The sequence below is a fragment of the Heterodontus francisci genome, chromosome 6 (genome assembly GCF_036365525.1).
Source record: "Heterodontus francisci isolate sHetFra1 chromosome 6, sHetFra1.hap1, whole genome shotgun sequence".
Lineage (NCBI taxonomy): Eukaryota > Metazoa > Chordata > Chondrichthyes > Heterodontiformes > Heterodontidae > Heterodontus > Heterodontus francisci.
Window position 1 is genome coordinate 60,941,586 of NC_090376.1, and position 20,718 is coordinate 60,962,303.

Below are 20,718 nucleotides of genomic sequence, written 5' to 3' on the forward strand. Positions count from 1 at the left end.
GAATGCCCTGCCTGCAACAGTAGTAGACTCGCCAACTTTAAGGGCATTTAAATGGTCATTGGATAGACATATGGATGAAAATGGAATAGTGTAGGTCAGATGGTTTCACAGGTCGGCGCAACATCGAGGGCCGAAGGGCCTGTACTGCGCTGTAATGTTCTAATTAGAACATGGAATAGATGAATTGTTAAAATTCAATTGTAGATCTAATTTAAGTGTTATAATATGAAATACATGTATTATCAAGACATAGATGAACTGTTAGGAACAGAAATATAGGGCTGAATTTTATCAGCACGCCACATTCCAAGACGGCCTGCTGTGCAGGCAGAGGCCTTCTGACACGGAAGTGCCATCGCACAGTCCCTGCAATATTATGTGCAGGGGCTGATTTAAATGGAGGGGGCGGAGCGGCCACACCGTCCCCAGCAACGGCGTCTGGCGCCACCGCATAGGGACCATTTTTAAAGGGCTTCAAGCCCTTCAGTGACATTTAAATTTTTTAAGTTCCCAGTCTCTGGGAAATAAAAATAACATTTTAATACAAATTAAATCCCATCTCCCACCCCTCAATAGGTAATCTATAAATAAATTGCGCTCTCCTCCCAGAAAAAACTTTTATTTATATCCCAAACTTTATTCCTTTTGAACCTCAACCCCTTCCCACCATCCCTGCAACCAATCGGGATAGTTTTCCCCACTCCCCCCTCCCCCACCGCCCTGATAATTTTATTCCTCTCCCCTCCCCACCAGTGTCTCGCCTCGGAACTCCAACGGAGTTCTGAAGTCTTGCGAGTTGCGGTCGGTTGGTAAGTTCACTAGCATGTTAATGTGGCTAATTTTAATATTTTAATGAAGGCACCACCGCCAGGCGGCGGGGAGCCGCACCAAGGCCTCACCGCCGCCGGAAAAATGCAGCGGGGACTCTCAACGCGGGGGTCATGGCAGGCCTCTCCCGGCAGAATTTTACGGGCACCCGCGCCAAGGGGCTGGTAAAATTCAGCCCATAATTTCCAACACAGATCATAGATTAGGTTAGTAGTGAACAGACCAGAAATTGAACTTCTACGTCCTCTTTCTTTCTTCTCTTGGCCACAGCTCAATGAAAGCAACATTTCTGGAATCTGAAAAACAAAAATTAAGATTTTTGCAAGTTATTACTATTTTAAGTAATTTTTCATGATGCACATCTGTATCTTCAAATAGAAACAAGTAAAAAAGGTGAAGGCAGATAAATAAAGCTATATAGAAAAACTGATATAGTCGAGATATGACAGCTATGATGGCATAATTAAATAAATTAACATATTTAAAGAATGGGGATAGCATCTGACAGTTACTGGAATCCATAGTCTATAAATCTAAGAAACAGGTGAACCTCAAGATATAATGCAGGCTTCTTTACCGACAAAAAAAAAATCATACTGTTGACTACTGATATTTAAGTACGGTTGCATGAAGTAACTTGTAGGGGCAATTTTGACTTTGAGCAATAGTGTAAAACACACGATATCTGTTCAGGCACCTGTTAAATGCCTAAACCAATTTTCAGGTACACAATAGAAATTCCACCTTAACCCCACCACTGAAAGAGCCTACAGCTGCCTAGGTCCGACACCTTGTGAAGCATCTTGGGATTTTTATGTTAAAAGTGCTAATTGCTGCTGTTCATAAATTCCGACATTAGTATCAGCAGCATTTTGTTGTGTTATATGCACTGGGGTAGAGTTTTGGCTTTGGGAGCAGTCTGTGATTCCAGCATAAATTGAACCTGTTTCGTAAAGTCCTTCCCCCCTCCCTGTGCTTCTGCTCAAACTTATTTGCATATTGAAAACAAAATCGACTGCAAGCCAGCATCATTGGGCAGTATTTTTTTTAAATTTGGTTTTAAAAATGCTCCTGAATATAGTTAAGAGTGGTAACTGATAAACTTTGATTAATACAGTGGAAAACGGGTTTTTCACAAAAATCACACCAGGTGTGAACAACCTGATGTTAAATTACTGAAAAAGACTTTTAGAAATTATACAAACCTATTTTCGAGTTAGATTGGGATATATAGTAAGTTCCTTCGTAAACTTTTTTTAAAAAATTAATCAAAACCTTTTAACCCAACACACCCATTAGTGTCCATGTGCCCCAAAGTTCCAGCTTAATTTTTGCAGCCTCATTGAAGGCCTGCAAACAAGTGTAAACTCCCAATGGTGATGAATTTACCTTGGGAATGTGGTCAGTTTTCTAAGCAGGACCTGCTTCTAGCTCATTATTTTTAAAACTAGTGCAAAAGATCACAGAAACTTGAATTGTGCAACATGCAATTTGTGTTTAAAGTTCCATGATCTTTTGTGCCGGGTTCTCCAATATCAGGGGAACTGCACCGAGAAAAACACTGCAATCAAACGGAAACTCCAAGTCACTATGTATTTATCTTCTACTATTTAAAAATCGAGCCAATTGCAACTTGTAGCAACATTTTTCTGATATTTAAAATATCTGTAATCCTCCCAGGTCATTTTTTTTTACTTCAAAGTTTGAATATACAAATCTTAAAACAGTGGTTAAAATCTGGGAATGCCTGAAATAAAACAGAATTTAATCTATTCATGATCACAAAGCAGCAATGGGTCCATTCAGGAATGTTTTTGACTGTTATTTGAATTTTAGTATTTTTTGGAGTTGTATTGGAACAAAAAATTACCGAGGCCAGAAATAGAAATGTTCAGAGATAAAGATCATGATTCCAATAGCTTCCAATTTAAAATTTATTCAATGAATTGAGTTGTGCTACATTTATATTTTAAAAAGTCTTGAAAGAGACTGAACGCATGACCACTGCATGGCATACTTTAATTCCTAAAAAAATGTACTGGTGAATTGCTCTTTCACTGCCACAATTGCAAAACCTTTAACAGAGCTCAATTTTCCTTTTCATTCATGGGAGGTAGGCATCGCTGGCAACACCAACATTTATTGCCCATCCCTAAGTGTCTAATTGAGAAGGTGGTAGTGAGCTGCCTTCTTGAACCACTGCAGTCCGTGTGGTGTAGGTATACCCACAGTGCTGTTAGGTAGGGAGTTCCAGGATTTTAACCCAGCGATAATGAAGGAATGGCAATATATTTCCAAGTCAGGATGGTCTGTGACTTGGAGCAGAACTTGCAGATGATGGCACTCCCATGTGGTGCTGCTGGCCTTATTCATCCAGGCCGTAAAGGTCGCAGGTTGGCAAGTGGTAGTTGTTGCAGTGCATCTTACACATGGTACACATTGCAGCCAAGTGTGTTGGTGACGGAGGGACTGAATATTTAAAGGTGGTAGATGGGCTGCTAATCAAGCCAACTGCTTTATACTGGATGGTGTCGAGCTTCTTGAGTATTGTTGGAGCTGCCCTCATCCAGGCTAGTGTGGAGTATTCCATCATACTCCAGACTTGAGCCTTGTAGAAAGACACTAGGGAATCAGGAGTAATAGCATCTTAAGGTTGGATTTTGAAATGGCGGTGGTATTGTGGTCGTCTGCTGCGCCCTGCACAACATGACAATGCAAAGAAGCCTGGAGATGGATGAACAGGAGGAGCTGGAACGCCACTCCATGTCAGAGGAGGGCTGGGAGGAGGAAGATGAAGAGGAAGGATCGCTCCAGAGGTGGCCAGCACCCAGGCATTGGAGGACGTCTGCCAATGTCATCCCAGAGCTCAAGACAAACAGCAGGCTGGCATGACCACAAGGGCCACACTGATTCAGCAGTGTTTCACCTGAGTGCCTCCAAACCCTTATGATAGATGACGCCAAAACTCACCTTTCAGCATAGGGAGCTATCATTCCGCAATGACCCATATCTAAGGAGTCCCATTGCCAATCATGACCGTGGAGAATGAGGTTTCCACTGCCAGAATTGTTCAACATCACAGAGCATAGAAATACAGCAATACCAGGCCACCTTGGCATCCCCCATTCCCCAACAAAACTCCATCCCCCTTTTGACATGAAGCATTAATAACACATTTATCAGTTTGAATACATAAAAAAGTTATATTGAAATGAAAACAAAAGAACAGACAAATGTGGAAAACAGCACCCAGGTAACCTATTAAGTGAAATTAACAGTGCTGAAGATTTTTAGCTGACTAAAAGGTTACTAACCGGAATACTAATTGTTAAAATCTAGCTGTTACAAACTAACTAACTTATTATCATAAACTAACATTTAGCTTTATTAGAACCCTTAGGAACATAGAAGCAGGAGTAGGCCATTCAGCTCATTGAGGCTGCCCTGCCATTCAATCTGATCATGGCTGATCATCCACTTCAATGCCTTTTTCCCACACTATCCCACACTTATTTATAGTATGGTAAAGTGGGGAAACTTAAGAAATAGAGCACAGTATAGACAAGATATCAAGGTAGAGGGATTCTGGGAGATTATGTCAAGTTTTAAAATGCTTACTTGCAGTAAAAGGGTGCGACCTTGGGAGCAGACAGTGAAAACAGCTTTAGGGAGAACAAAATGTAGATTTGTCTCACAATGAGATAAGGGACCATGAAATGTAAAAACATCGAGATAAAGTAGTCAACACAAAGAGGTATTATCCACGTAAATCCAAAAGATTAGCAACAGCCAAGAATTATCCTTGATTGGTTAAGAAAGGCATCCTTTATTACAAGACTAATCACTGATTGGGGAAAGGGAGGGTTGATTGGAAAGAAGCCAGGACAAAAGAAGCCTTGACTATGTCCCTGTACAACAGTGCATTTTCGAAAAACAACAAAGACAAGAGAAACGACGGGAGAGAGACAGACAGACAAAAGAAACTTGAAGACCAGAATACAAGAGAAACTAGTCGTGCACTCTGCCGTCAAGTCTCTAATACAGGTATTATCTGTGCTATATGTTAATCACTGCCTGAGTTTATGACTAATAGTTTATTTGAAAACTTAATAAACTTGTCCTTACCTTTATCTCAATAAAGTTGATTCACAACAAGCTTTGTGCTGCCAAGTCTGTTCCCACCTTAGAAGGGGGCATTAAACCACCCCTATCTTAACTAATCTTCCATCTGGCGACCCAGATGAGACTTGACACATTGTGATCACTTTTTGAGAGAACGAAAGGAGCTCGAGTTCACGAGTCTGGCCAACATGTGACTTGGGAGGGAAAACCCTTTGGGAAGTGTGGAGATCTTAATAGACCCACCAGTGATCAAAGGAACTTATATGACAATATATAAAGAGAACAGGTAAAGTTATGTCATCGAAAGACGTTAAACAGATCTTCAAGCAGAAGTACAAAGAAGTTATAGAATTCATAAATATAGGCCAGAAGAAGTTATGGATAGAGAAGGCAAAAAACCTCCTGGTTTACAGCACTCAGCAGATCAAAGATGCCACTACCCAGAGAGATAAAGAGGTTGAGCAACTGAACCAGGAGGTTCAAGATTTGGAGCTGTGTCATAAGAGTATGACTGCTCTGTTACAATAGCAGCACGTCTCTAACCTGAACGCTGGTGCAGCTGTGATTGATGCTCAGGCAGCTAAAAGTCAGAATAAACAACAGAAGGATGAGAAAAAAATTTTGGAACTGCAAGGAAGATTGGGGAGACAATGGACAATTGTGTCTGCAGTAACCGTGGGAGGCACTGACCCGGCCTCCTCCAAGGACCATGGTGGAAATGTAGGTTGGGGAGAGCCAGAGTAGGGAAGTGAGAGATATCAGGTTGAGAAGAGGGACAACTTAAACAAGATACTTTTAGTGAAATCTGGAGTGAGTAAAAGCAAGTTACTGTGTTTTTTGTTCGAGTCTGTATGAATGTTGGAAGCTTGCACGTATGAATGCTCTTATCTTTGTAGCTTGTGTTCTGTGGAGCTAACTGTTGTTAACCCTTTGTAGTCTGGCTTTAATGTTGAAAGAATGAGCGTCATGAAAACGTGCTATGCCAAATGTTGATTTTTTTTAATCCACTGGCTGGAAACTTGAATTAAGTTTTTTAAAAAGGAACAGATAAAAAGATGACTTCGCTAGCAGCTAAGATGGCCACCGCAATTTGCATCACTGTACCCTACATTCCAAAGCATCGAGATGGAGACAAGTTGTCTCCCCAGTCCCCTCAAGAAAAATGACTGGGGAATTTGAGTGAATTACCAGTCATGCTCATACTAGCAAGACATTACGCCAATCACTTGGGACATTAAACTGGTAGAGACGAAACAGTCAAACCTAATCACTTGAACAATGGGACCCCGGTTGAAAGAAGGGAATTCTTCAACATGAACTGATTTAGCTGCAAGACGGAATACATATAGCTGTTATGTTGAATCACTGGGTGATGGTCATGTGTCAGGCCCACTATCTATGTGTTTAAGCTGGTGTTTTCTCTGCAGCAACCGAGACAAACAGCTGGACACCAACAAGAGAAGACCCATGTGGAGTCCCTCCTCCCTCCCTCTTTCTTCAGTCCACCTTGCAAACTTTGAACCCTGCCTGTTGGCCATAACCACCTAGCCCTATGACTGCTGCAGACAGAGACCCCGTGAAGGAAATCATCTGCATCACTGTCTCCAAGAAAACCACCGAACTAGCTGGCTACATCTGCAAACCAGAAGCCTCGGGATCACCAAGCTCAGCCTGAAGCCAGCCAGGTTACCAAACTCCACAGACTAATATACCCCTATTTATTGTGCCGGACTCTAATCCAGCCAATCTATCCTTCCCCATTCTGTAACCTATTTGTGTGTGTGTGTGTGTATGAACCCCAAGTATGTGTGTGTGTGTGTCTGAACCCCGAGTATGTGTGTGAAAGTTGGAGCGCAGTTTATTATTTTACTTAGATCGGTTTAAGTACAATAAAGCTAACCTCTTTCTTTGTTACACTCAAGAAAATCTGTCCGATTGATTCTTTTTATGATCATAGCACGTAAAAAGTTAAACACTCACTGAATTGGCAGGTATATCCATCTTTAAAAAATAAATAAACCTGGAAACAAGGAGGACAAGAGGGGAGCCCTTCAACCCCTCCACACCTGATCATAACAATCTGTTATGTCTGTTACTTGTTCTATTTATACACATGTATATTATTGTGGGAACCTTGAGCCATGTTTTGGTTGTGAACTAGTTGAACCTGTGTGTTCCTTGGGCTCAGGCCAGAGAATATAACATAGATTTTTGGCACTTTAAATTCATAACTCATTAAAGGACTCAACGCTTCTAAGCTGTTTGGAATTAAGAAAGTGTGAATTTGATTTTTGAGTGTGTTCATTTCAGTTTAAGATTGTGCACCCAGAAATGGGATATAAAACTGAATAACATTTTAAATTAATGATGTTGGTGTAGTGTTTTATTTTAAAAGTTGGTTTTGCCTTGAATGCTTGAAGATGTCTGGCAGAAATCCCATTTGAAGTTTTAAAACACTTTGCTTTAATTGGACCAAAGTTTAAAACCTGTTATTGCTTTTGTTGCAGTTTAAATTAAAGACATGTCTTAATGACTGTTTTTAAGTAGCAATGTCAGGAACAGGAAATTGGTTTGAAAGGGAGAAAGGATAAATAAACGACATATGGGAAAGATTCCGTCTATTTAAAGTTTATTTAAGAAGCTGGTGTTAAATCTTTTGTTGTAAGAATGTAAAATAACTTTTTCTTTACTTTTCTTGGTTTTATTACAGTCATTTGAAAAGGTACCTGAAGAAGGAACAAGAAAAATGACATACTTTACCATTTCTTCGAAAAAAAGGCACATGCTGTTCTATTCTGTGTATAGTTAGTAAATATTGGTCTGAATTAATATTAAATTATTAGGGTTAACACATCTGTTGAGTTGGGAAAACTGAAATTTCATTAATGCCCACAATGAACTTCCAAGTAATCATGTCAGGATTTGAGGGAATCTTGGATTCTGAATATAAGGCTCGCTCATATAACATTTGCAGTTTTGAATTTTAAATGTTTACTGCTGTGAATTGGAATTTGGAATCATCCTGGTCGTATCAATAAATCCTTGTATTAGAAACCTCTTACAAAAGATGTTAAAAAGTTTGGAAACAACTGGAGTTTAACCTAAAATGCTGTCTTCCCTGATGCATGTTTTCCTTTGAAGTTGATGTTACTAATGATTTTTGTTGTTTTCAAAGCCTAAGGATTCCAAAAGGAATTGGAAAAAAAAAACTTTTAAATGTTTTCACTCGGGATTTTTTTTTAAAGTTATGTAAAGTAATGCATCGGAGAATGTTTTGCTCCACCCCCTTGAAAACTAACAGAGAAATTAATGCCGCTGCAGCTGGTTTTTTTTTCATTTAATTCACCAGACAACTTTGGTATTGCTGAATGTAAAATTTATATATTGGGCATTATTAAATTTTAAGTTTCTAGATTGACAGATATAATTGGACAAATTAATAATTAATTAATTAAACCCAATAGTAACAAGTAATGCAGAGGTTATAGAAAGGGAGGAACTTAAAACAATCATCACTAGGGAAATAGTACTGAGCAAACTATTGGGATTGAAGGCAGACAAGTCCCCAGGGCCTGATGGCCTACATCCTAGGGTCTTAAAGGAAGTGTCAGCGGAGATGGTGGATCCATTGGTTATAATATTCCAAAATTCCCTGGATGTGGGAAAGGTTCCAATGGATTGGAAAAATCCTAATATGCCCTTATTCAAAAAAGGAGGGATGCAGAAAGTAGGAAACTATAGACCAGTTAGTTTAACATCTGTCGTTGGGAAATTATTAGAATCCATTATTAAGGAAGTAATAACAGGACATTTAGAAAGTCAAACTGCAATCCATCAGAGTCAACATGGTTTTATGAAGGGTAAATCGTGTTTGACTAATTTGCTAGAGTTCTTTGAAGATGTAACAAGTAAACTGGATAATGGGGTTCCTGTAAGATGTAGTATATCTGGACTTCCATAAGGCATTTGATAAGGTGCCACACAAAAGGTTAATACACAAGGTAAGATCACATGTGGTCAGGGGCAATTTATTAGCTTGGATAGAGGATTGGCTAACCAACAGAAAACATAGAGTCGGGATAAATGGGTCTTTTTCTGGTTGGCAAGATGTAACTAGTGGGGTGCCACAAGGTTCGGTCCTCGGGCTCCAACTATTTACAATCTATATAAATGACTTGGATGCAGGGATAGAGGGTACTGTAGCCAAATTTGCAGATGACACTAAAATAGGTGGGATAGTAAGTTGCAATAAAGAAATAAGAAATTTACAAATGGATATGGATAGCTTAGGTGAATGGGCCAAAATTTGGCAGATGGAGTTTAACGTGGATAAATGTGAGGTTATCCATTTTGGTCAGAAGAACAGAAAGGCAAATTATCTAAATAGAGAGAAACTTCAGAGTGCTTCGGTGCAGAGGGTGCATGAATCACAGAAAACTAGTATGCAGGTGCAGCAGGTAATAAGGAAGGCAAATGGAATTTTGGCATTTATTGCTAAAGGAATAGAGTATAAAATACAGCGTTGCTGAAACTGTACAAGGCATTAGTGAGACCGCACCTGGAGTATTGCGTACAGGTTTGGTCCCCTTACTTGAGGAGGGATCTAGTTGCATTGAAGGCAGTTCAGAGGAGGTTCACTAGATTGATTCCAGAGATGAGGGGTTTGTCTTATGAAGAGAGATTGAGTGTTTAGGCCTTTACTCTCTGGAGTTTAGAAGAATGAGAGGGGATCTAATTGAGGTATAGAAGATGATTAAGGGGATTGACAAAGTAGACGTAGAGAGGATGCTTCCTCTGCTAGGGCAATCTAGAACAAGAGGTCATAGTTTTAGGAAAAGGATAGCAGATTTAAAACAGAGATGAGGAGAAATTACTTCTGTCAAAGGGTCGTGAGTCTGTGGAATTCACTACCCCAGAGTGCGATGGATGCCGAGACATTGAGCAAATTTAAGGAGGAGATAGACAGATTTTACAACTAGTAATGGGTTGAAGGGTTTTGGAGAACGGGTAGGAGTTGAGGCCGAGTTGAGATCAGTCATGATCGTATTGAATGGCAGAGCAGGCTCGAGGGGCTGAATTGCCTACTCCTGCTCCTAGATCTTATGTTCTTAAATTAACCCATTGGGCTTTGGGGCAAAGCCACAATGAATTCTTTGTGCTTTTTTAAACAGCTGATGATGTTTTCCAGGGCCAAATGCAAACTGATGCCACAGCAAGAGATGCAGCAGCTTTAAGAATTTAAGAACTTATCTGCAGACATCAAATTTGGACCAAAGCCTTTGCCTTTCAAAGACTTGGCCTTAACGCATTCAGGCCATTTGTTATATTCCAAGACAAAGTGCTTGAGAAGGAGAGATGGTTGCAAGCACTTCGGTCTCTGTCGTAAAAGCATTTTAAAACCACCAAGGCTGAGCATAAGAAATTGGATTCAATAAACAAATTAAACTGATATGAGTGGTTATTTTAAGCACTCAAATGGGAATGTATTTCAAGTTTAACAGATAATCAAATTTCGGAAAAACTAAAAACAGTCTAAGTGGTTTCTGTGAACATCGAGGAATAAATCTCTTTTGAAAAATAAATGGAACATTAACAAACCCTGTCACCCCAGCAATACTTTTATTTGAATTTGGAATAATTTGAGATGCAAAAAAGTTACTTTTAAGAAACTAAAATGTCATCTAAGATAAAGACCAAACAAACAAAATGCCTGGAATCAAATGAAAATGCTTGATATTTCTGTTTCAAAGATATTATGAATATTGGACAGTAAAGATTCTCCAGTGCTCAAAGTGAAATGGAATTATAATTAATGGGAATTGGAAGTTAGATCTGGCTGATGCAAGAGCTAATACAGTAATTTTGGGGACACACAATCATGAAATTAGAATTCAAACTGTTTGTATTAATACAGTGTAGAATTTCCAAGAAGTCCAGAACTTTCCAGTGAAAGTCAGGAAAGTGTAGGTAATTTGATAGTTTTCTCTTGGAGATTTTTGTATCCTTGTTTATGAGTTTTTTTTTTAAAGAGAGTTGCATTCAATAGTCTTGCCAATACCCAAGACAAAGGGACCATGTAGGGAGAGATAAGCAAAGATCTCAGACAGACGCCACCCCACCCCCTCCCACCTTGATCTTTCGATAAGATCACCTGAGAGTCCAGAATGTGGGGCATGATATTGGGATACTGGTGTAAGAGTGCAGATGTAATCTGTTACAGGTGAAGCAACTAACATGCAAAATGCATCGTGAAATGCATTGAATCAACGGGTCTCGGCCATCCAAAACTACTTGACCAACAGTTTGGCATGAAATGATTAATGTGGCCAGTAGAGTGAGACAATATTTTAAATTATCAAGGCATTTACACAAACTCCATCAAGATAATGACTTTACAATAATCAGGATAAATTAAACACACTGGTAACGGTCAGAGGGAGTAAAATTAAAGTTGAGAGAGACAGTTGAAGGGCCAGAAAATAATACTTAACAAGAAATATCCACAAGATGGTTACAGGTAAAAGGATAGCTGGAGAATCTTTGAAGTCCATGCATGATGGAAGGATTGTGACACTGCAATGAATGTAATGTGATGTTTTCGTGATCAGTGTGATTGGACCATGGATGTTGCCACCATGAATAGTCGGTTCAGAATCAAGGAATGGGAATGATTGGGTATCGGTACAGCAGTCAGCAGTACAGCCTGGAATAGAAAAAACCACCACCTCACAGAAACTTTTAGTAAAAATGATGCAGATCAACAACCATAGAATGCAGGAAACACAACAGCTAGTGGAACACCAATGGTGGGAGACTGTATATAATGTAGGACAAAGCCCATGGCTCCGGATTCTGTCCATGTTTATGATACTAACCCAGGCCATAGCATTTGTAGTAAGACTCTGCATGCTTTGCTATCTGAGGTGCCTTGTGCGACAAATGTGTTGCAAGAAACGAAGCTTAGAGCTTGCGGTTTTTCTCGAAAACAGTTAATGAGCAATTGATAAGGATATCTTCCCCTCTACCGGGGGAACTGTAAGATGATTAGGTTACTTAGAAGTTACTTACAGTTAAAATCTAGCTATTATAAACTAACAATTAAATTATCATAAACAAACATTCAGTTTTATTAGAACCCTTCTTTGTAATATGGTAAAGTGGGAAAACTTAAGAAACAGAACACAGTGTGGACAAGATGTCAAGGTAGAGGGATTCTGGGAGATTGCCAAGTTTTAAAATGTTTACTTGCAGTAAAAAGGAGACCTGAGAGCAGACAGCAAAAACAGCTTCTGTCAGAACAAATGTAGATTTGTCTCACAATGACCACGAAATGTAAAAGTATTGAGATAAAGTAGTCAACACAAAGGGGTATTACGTACCTCAATCTGAAAGGTGAGCAACAGCTATTTGGGAAGATGTGGTAAATCAAAGAGTAGAGACAAGGCAAGAGAGAAAGGTATTAATACGGAAAAAGATAAACAGACCATGACAGGAAGGGACAGTGATTACAAAACTAAGAGTAAATCAGCAGACAAGGCTAGAGGTTATGAAAGCAATAAAAAGACAAAATTAAAGGCTCTGTATCCGAATGCACGTAGCATTCGAAACAAAACAGATGAACTGATCGCGCAAATAGAAATAAATAAGTATGATCCGAAAGCCATGATAGAGACATGACTGCAGGATGACATAGATCGAGACCCGAATATCGAAGGGTACATGACATTTAGGAAGGACAGGAAACTATGAAAAGGTGGAGGGGTTAATTAATCTGTTGATTAATGATGGTATCAGCATATTAGAGAGGGATGACCTAAGTTCAGGAAACCAGGATGTAGAAGCATTTTGGGTAGAGATAAGTAATGCAAGGAGCCACTCATGGGAGTGGTGTACAGGCCCCCTAACAGTAACCACATGGTAGGACGGGGTATAAAGGAAGAAATAATGGGTCCTTGGCCGAATGGTACGGCAATAATCATGGGGGATTTTAATCTACATATTGATTAGAAAAAACAGATGGGCTAGATGAGGAGTTCATAGAATGTTTTCGGGATAGTTTCTTAGAACAGCACATTCTGGAGCCAACCAGAGAGTAGGCTATACTAGACCTGGTATTGTGCAATGAGATAGGATTAATTAATGACATGCCTAGACAGCAGTGATCATAATATGACTGAATTTTACACTCAGTTTGAGGGAGAGAAGAGTGGGTCTATGACTAGTATTTTAAATTTAAATAAGGACAATTATGAGGGCATGAAAGTGAGCTAGCAAAAGTGAACTGGCAAAACAGGTTAAGGGATAGGTCAATAGAGATACAGTGGCAGACATTTAAGGGGATATTTCAGAGTACACAGAATAGATACATTCCAACGAGAAAGAAAAATTCCAAGGGAAGGACACAACATCCGTGATTAACTAAAAAAATTAAAGACATTATCAAACTTAAAGAAAAAGCATATAATTGTGCAAAGATGGGTGGCAGGTCAGAAGATTGGACAGAATCTAAAAAGCAGCAAAGAACAACTAAAAGATTAATAAGGAGGGAAAAATTAGAGTACAAGAGAAAGCCGGCGAGAAATATCAAGACAGATAACAAGAGTTTCCATAGATATTTAAAAAAGAAAACAGTTAACAAAGTGAGCATTACTCTGATAGAAAGTGAATCTGGGGAATTATTGAGGGAAAATAAGGAGCAGGTAGATGAATTGAACAGGTATTGTGCATTGTTCTTCACTATAGAGGATACAAGTAATCGCAGAAATAGCTGTAAATTAGGAAATGGAAGGGAGGCAAGAACTCAAGAAAATTACAATCACTAGGGAAATGGTACTGACCAAATTGTTGGAGCAAATTGTCCCGGGTCCTGATGGACTTCATCCTAGGGTCTTAAAGGAAGTGGCTAGTGAGATAGTTGACGCGTTGGTTTTAATATTCTAAAATGCCCAAGATTCGGGGAAGGTTCCATTAGATTGGAAAATAGCCAATGTAACTCCTTTATTCAACAAGGTAGGGAGACAGAAAGCAGGAAACCACAGGCCAGTCAGCTTAACATTTGTCATATGGAAAATCTTAGAATCTATTATTAAAGATGTTATTGCAGGGCATTTAGAAAAATTCAAGGTAATCAGGCAGAGTCAACATGGTTTTGTGAAAGTGAAATCATGTTTAACCAATTTAACCAATAAACAGTGCGCAAACTGCAAGTTGCATGTAGAGATTCGAGTTTGGTGAGTGTCGAATTCGGTGAAGGGGGAGGAGGTGCTCCATTTTTCTACTTTAACCTTCCAGTAATTGGTTCCTGCTTCGGTGCAGTGGAAGGAGCTGTTTAGTGAGTACATGGTAAGCTATTCTACTTATAATAAATAGTCTGTAAAGTTAAGGTATGGTAGGGCAGATCTGCCTATGGATTTGTGGGAAGTCATGGAAGCACTATGTATCATAGACAAACACATCTGCAGGAAGTGTCACCGGCTGCAGAAGCTTGAGCTCCAGGTTTCAGAACTCGAGCGGCGGCTGGAGTCACTGTTGTGCAATTCAGTTATTCTCGGGCTCCTTGATGCCACACTTGGTCAAATGCTGCCTTGATGTCAAGGGCAGTCATTTCAACAGGAGAAAGACAGTAGCGTGAATGGTTGTTTCTCAGACTGGAGGAAGGTATATAGTGGGGTTCCTCCAGTAGGTTGATCATACCCTTTTTGCTACTCAACTCTTAACCAAATGGATTCTATCCTTGTCCCCTCAAGGACATCCTCTCTTTCCAACACTACAATGTCTTCTCTAATCAGTACTGTCATCCCACCTCGCATTTTTCCTTGCCTACCTTTTCTGAACATCTGTACTCATGAACAATAAGCACCCAGTCCTCACCATTTTAAGCAACGTTTCTGAGGCGAGTTACTCAGCACAGAATATCCAACCTTTTCTTGTAGTCACAGTATTTATGTTGATGTGTCTCGTCCTGTTAAGCTTCTGGAAAATGGTAACCCCCAGGATGTTGATGGTGGGGGATTCAGCGATGGTGATGCTATTGAATGTTAATTGCAGGTGCTTAGACGCTCTCTTGTTAGAGATGGTCATTGCCTAAAACTTGTATGGTGTGTATACTACTTGCCACTTTTCAGCACAAGCCTGAATTTTGTCCGGGTCTTGCTGCATGCAGACATGGACTGCTTCATTATCTGAGGAGCTGTGAATGAAACTGAACCCTATGCGACCATCACTGGCCACAAACACAATCACAATCATCTTCCTTTGTGCTAGGTATGACTCCTGCCAGTGGAGAATCTCCCCACACCCACCCCAGAATCCTAATTCTAACTGTCTTCAATTATTCTAGTGCTCCTTGATGCCATACTTGGTCAAATGCTGACTTGATGTCATGGGCAGTCATTTCAACAGGAGAAAGACAGTAATTGTGAATGGTTGTTTCTCGGACTGGAGGAAGGTATATAGTGGGGTACCCCAGTGGTCGGTGTTCGGATGCCTGCTTTTCTTGATACAGATCAATGACTTAAACTTGGATGTACAGGGCAGAATCTCAAAATCTGCAGATGACGCAAAACTTGGAAGTATTGTGAACTGCGAGGTGGTGATAAACTTCAAGAGGACGCAGACATGTTGGTTGAATGGGTGGACAATTGGCCAATGAAAAGGCTGAAGTGTTTCATTTTGGTAGGAAGAACAAGGAGAGGCAATATAACTTACAGTACAATTCTAAAGGGTGTGCAGGAGCGGAGGAACCTGGGAGTATATGTGCACAAATCATTGAAGGTTGCAGGGCAGGTTGAGAAAGCGGTTAATAAAACTTGTGAGACCCTGGGCTTTATCAAAAGGGGCATAGAGTTCAAGAACAACGAACTTATGACAAACCTGTGTAAAACCTGGTTTGATCTCAACTGGAGTATAGTGGGCACCGCACTTTCAGAAGGAGGTTAAAGCATTAGAGAGGGTGCAGAAAAGATTCACGAGAATGGCTCCAGGGATGAGGAACTTCAGTTATGTGGATAGATTAGAGAAGCTGGGGCTATTCTCCTTGGAGTAGATGAGATTTGATAGAGGTGTTCAAAATCATGAGGGGACTGGCAGAGTAGATAGAGAGAAGCTGTTCTTATTGGTGGAAGGATCCAGAACCAGAGGATACTGATTTAAGGTGGTTGGCAAAAGAAGCAACGGTGACTTTTTCATGCAGCGAGTGGTTAGGATCTGGAATACACTGCTTGAGAGTGTGGTGGAGGCAGATTCAATTGAAGTCTTCAAAAGAAAATTGGATAATTATTTGAAGAGAAAAAATTTGCAGGGCTATGGTGAAAAGGCAGGGAGTGTGCCTAAGTGAGTTGCTCTTGCAGAGAGTCTGCACAGACATGATGGCCTCCTTCTGTGCTACAACCATTCGATGATTCTATAATCATCTCACCTCTGAAATTCAGCTCTTTTGTCCATTTTTGGACCAAGGCTGTAATTAGATCTGGAGCCAAGTGGTCCTGGTGGAATTGAAATGGAACACCAGTGAGCAAGTGATGCTTGACAGCACTGTCAATGATACCTCCATTGCATTGCTGATGATTGAGTGTTGTCTGATGGGGCAGTAATTAGTTATATTGGATTTGTCCTTTTTGTGGACAGGACATACCTGGGCAATTTTCCACTTTGTCGGGTAGATGCTATTATTGTACTTGTATTGGAAGGCTGTAAAGTGCCGAATCGAAAGCTGAAGTGCTGTTCCTCAAGCTTACATTGAACTTCACTGGAATAATGCAGCACAGGGAGGTTACAGTGGGAGCAGGTGGAGAATTAAAATGACAGAAAGCTCGGGGTCCACATGTGAACTGAACAGAGGTGTTCTGCAAAGCAGTCATCCAGTCTACGTTTGATCTCCCCAATGTAAAGAAGATCGCATCATGAGCAGCAAGTACAGCATACTAAATTGAAAGAAGTACAAGTAAATCATGGTTTCATCTGGAAGGAGTGTTTGGGACCTTAGAAATTGACAAGGGAGATAGAAGGATAGGTGTTGCATCTCCTGTGCTTGCATGGAAAGGTGCCATAGGAAGGGGAAGAGGTGGATTATCTTTGCTTTCTAGGATGATTCTGGAGCAGTGAGCAGTCTTGGCAAGAAGAGAATGAGGGTCTATAGTCTTTGATGTGGTCCAGCCAAGTTTGGTGATAAATGGCTAAATTAGTTGTGTGTGGCAGATGTTTAAGTTTTTACCCTTGCTCTTCAGAAAACAAAGTTGTGGAGCATACCAGGATAATGACCAAGAAGATAGAGAGTAAAGATATTATTGAGGACAAAGGCATCAAAGAAGATAGTGAGGGAGTGGTTCAACAGTTTAAGTAGCTATGAACATAATGAACACTACCCTGGGGCTACCCGCTAAGTGTCCTGATCATTTAATACCTGGTATATTAATATCTTTTTCATATTAATATAGTAAAGCCAGTGTAAATTTGGTTTTAGTTGTATAATTCCTTGTTTGGAAATGAAAAAATAACTCAGCTAATCAAACTTCTCTTCAAAGAACATATAACAAATGTATAATTCTCACTTTTCCATTCTCCAATTTATCTTGTGTCCATTTGAGACACATGGATAAAACAAAATACAAGCCTGATGAAGTTTAAATAAATTATCAATCTTTTTTTTATAGCTCATGAAAAATTTTGCAAATAGTACAAATGACATAATGCGCACCCAGTAGTGAAGGGAAAGCTGTAAAAATTTTAATTAGTTGAGGTGTTTACAGATCTTTCTTCGATTAAGAATCTACAATTTTATTATGGAAAAAGCTGGGGTGTGGGCCGAAGTATGACTGCTCTTTCAAAGACCCAGTACAGGCATGACGGGTGCAATAGCCTCCTCCTATGCTGTACAATTCTATGATTCGATATCCTAAAAGTGGGGAACCTGAATTAAGTAAAATCAGAATTGGCTAAATATTAATACATATTTGACAGTTTTAGTTTTCTGCCCTGAAGTTCCTGTTGATTTGTAAGAGTTGTACTGTCCATGGTGCCCATAAAATTCAGAATTTTCAAGCCACCAGCAAGACTACTAGTTTGAGATTTTACAGAAAAATTATGCAGTCATGGCATGCAATCCCTAAAACACTGGTTTAAAAAAGCCAGGAATCCAATATAATCATAATAGGATTCGTCCTAAACAGTCACCATAAATCAATTGTTCGGGGCATTATACTCAAACTATCATGAGTCATTATCTTAATAATGTCTGTGCTGCACTGTGAAAGTAAATGAGCTCTGTTTTGTTTTTAGAAGGGTAACTGTTCTTTCCATAATAGTACTTCTTTGGGTTGGTTTTATGCTATATATTAAAATGTACAAAGACACCCAGATCCAGCGAAAGGGCATTTCTCAACAACAGCTGGAGATCTAAAGTAACATGAGAGAAATATGTAGAACCATGAAATATTTCTCGACGTATTTCCGTTTTAAAGGAGTAATTTTATGCAATGCTTATAAACAGCTTGACTTCATGAAAACCTCTTTTCTGTTTACAGGAGAAAAACAATCGAATTGCATGTTATTTGTGTCACAAAGGCATCACACACAAGTGATGTGATGATTTTTTTTCACATGGATTTACATAGTCAGTAAATGAATGTTTAAACAAAAACTTTCCCAAACATTTTTCCCCTGAAGTCAGTACCTATATAAAAGGTCCAATCATGCCTTCAGAAAGAGATGTTGGGTGAGTAACTAGAACTAAATATTTACAAGAATAATGCATAGTGCTCCGAAGTACTCTACTTACTTTCATCATGCTATTATTAGACCAGCCTTCCATCCACTGTACTGCACACTTCTTGTAAAAAGCTGGGTTACTTTCACAGTTAATTGTAAAATTGGAGTTGGTGCAGTCCATAATAAGAACAACGTGCAAATTCTGTTGAATTCCTATAAAATTAAGCATGTATTTTAGTTTGCTTTGAAATAATTTTAATAACAGCAGTAAAATTAGACTGGTAATCGATCTCCTGTAGCATTGCATACAGTAAGTTAAAACCAAGTGCAGTTTTTAGGTGACACAGATTCGACGGTGGGATAGGCAGATGTAATTCAGTCCCCATTTTAAAGTCATGGCGTAGAAATTCGTCTCAGGCGGTGGTGCTAAGTGGGTGGTATCGGACTAGCCGCTTGTTATACAGTGCATGTGATATTTAATTACATTGACTGCAATGAAACTGAATATCTGACACAGTGTATGACGGGTAGCCTATCTGATAAGCCCGCTTTGCACCACTGCCCTCGACAAATTTCTACCCCTATACAGAACATAAGAACTAGGTGGAGTAGACCATACAGCCCCTCGAGCCTGCTCTGTCATTCAATATGATCATGGCTGATTCCCAGCCTGAACTCCACTTTCCCAACTGCTCCCATATACCTTGACTCCCTGAGACACCAAAAATCTGTTTATCTCAGCCTTAAATATATGTAACGCTGGAGCATCCACAAGCCTCTAGGGTAGAGAATTCCAAAAACCCACAACCTTTTGAGTAAAGAAATTTCTTCTCATCTCAGTTCTAAATGATTGGCCCCTCATCCCGAGACTGTGCCCCCATGTTCTGGATTCCCCAGTCAGTGAAACCACCTCTCAGTGTCTACCCTGTCAAGCCCCTTCAGAATCTTGTCTGTTTCATTGAGATCGCCTCTCATTCTTCTAAACTCCAGACAGTGGAGACCCAATTTACTCAGCCCCTCATCATAGGTCACCCTTACATCCCAGGAAGAGCTTTACACTTTAATTTTATCACTAGTTGATCATTCATAGTGTTACAATAGGGAGTCATGTCCAAGGGCAGTCTTGAAGTAAAGCTGGGTGTTACGCCCACATGGTGAGGTTTGGGTGGCTCCCACTATTCAACTCCCACCTGACCACAGCAAGTGTGTTTTGTTATTAGGGTTCAAGCCCTCGGCGTTTTATTTGTCAAATATTTATTTGTCAGACAGCGACAGTAAACCTGTTGAATTCTCTTGGAAACCGGGTTCTCATTGGTTGCAGGCCTGAGGGGACTGTAGATTTCTCTCTTGGTTGAAAGTTCAGTTAAAGTCAGTGGATCACTTGTACAAGAACACAAGAATGAGGAGCAGGAGTAGACCACATGGCCCATCGAGCCTGCTCCACCATTCAAAACGATCTTGGCCGATCTTAGAATTCAATTGCACTCACCCACCCGCTCATCATATCCCTTAATTCCCTGAGACCCCAAAAATCTGTCTATCCCAGCCATAAATGTCACTGTTGTACAGTGTAGATATAGAATTTCATAGCAGGGCATGTGCCTTCTGGTTGGAAACAAGCTTCTGGATGCTGCCTTCTTTCTTTCTGTGTTGTCTCTCTCTAGGCTGCTTTTTAAGGGAAAGCCGAGTTACTTCTTGCCTCCTAGTAGGAGACGCTCTGGTTTCTTCCCCGTGGTGATCGCACAATGGCCCAGGATGTGGCTACTTCACACCTTCTTTGTTTCAGAAGAAGACATTCAATTCTGCAATGTTTTAGGATGGATGTAATTGTCACCTCTTAGCTTTGAAGATTTTCCTTTGTCCCTGTCAGCCCTTTATTCTTCAACGGCCATTTTGGACATTGTCTTTTAAAAAATGGACCTTTCTTTTAAAAAGTGAACAAAGTCAGTTTTTATAACTTTTCAGATTTAGTCCATAATTTGTATCATTGCACTACTTACGTGCGGGATGGGTGTTAAAAGGTGTGAGTACGTCAATCCCAAAAATCGTACGTTAGGCCCTTAT

At 39.9% G+C, this 20,718-nt stretch overlaps 1 protein-coding gene across 2 annotated transcripts in view; it reads right to left on the minus strand.

Annotated features, from left to right (window-relative positions):
- Positions 1–20,718, minus strand: part of dync2h1 (dynein cytoplasmic 2 heavy chain 1) — an 836,995-nt gene that overhangs the window by 546,537 nt on the left and 269,740 nt on the right. For both annotated transcript variants that reach the window (XM_068033753.1, XM_068033752.1), the window contains exons 53-54: positions 18,725–18,867; positions 1,052–1,124 (exon numbers count right to left, since the gene is read on the minus strand). In XM_068033753.1, the coding sequence (XP_067889854.1) occupies positions 1,052–1,124; positions 18,725–18,867 (216 nt within the window). The remainder of the gene's footprint in view (positions 1–1,051; positions 1,125–18,724; positions 18,868–20,718) is intronic.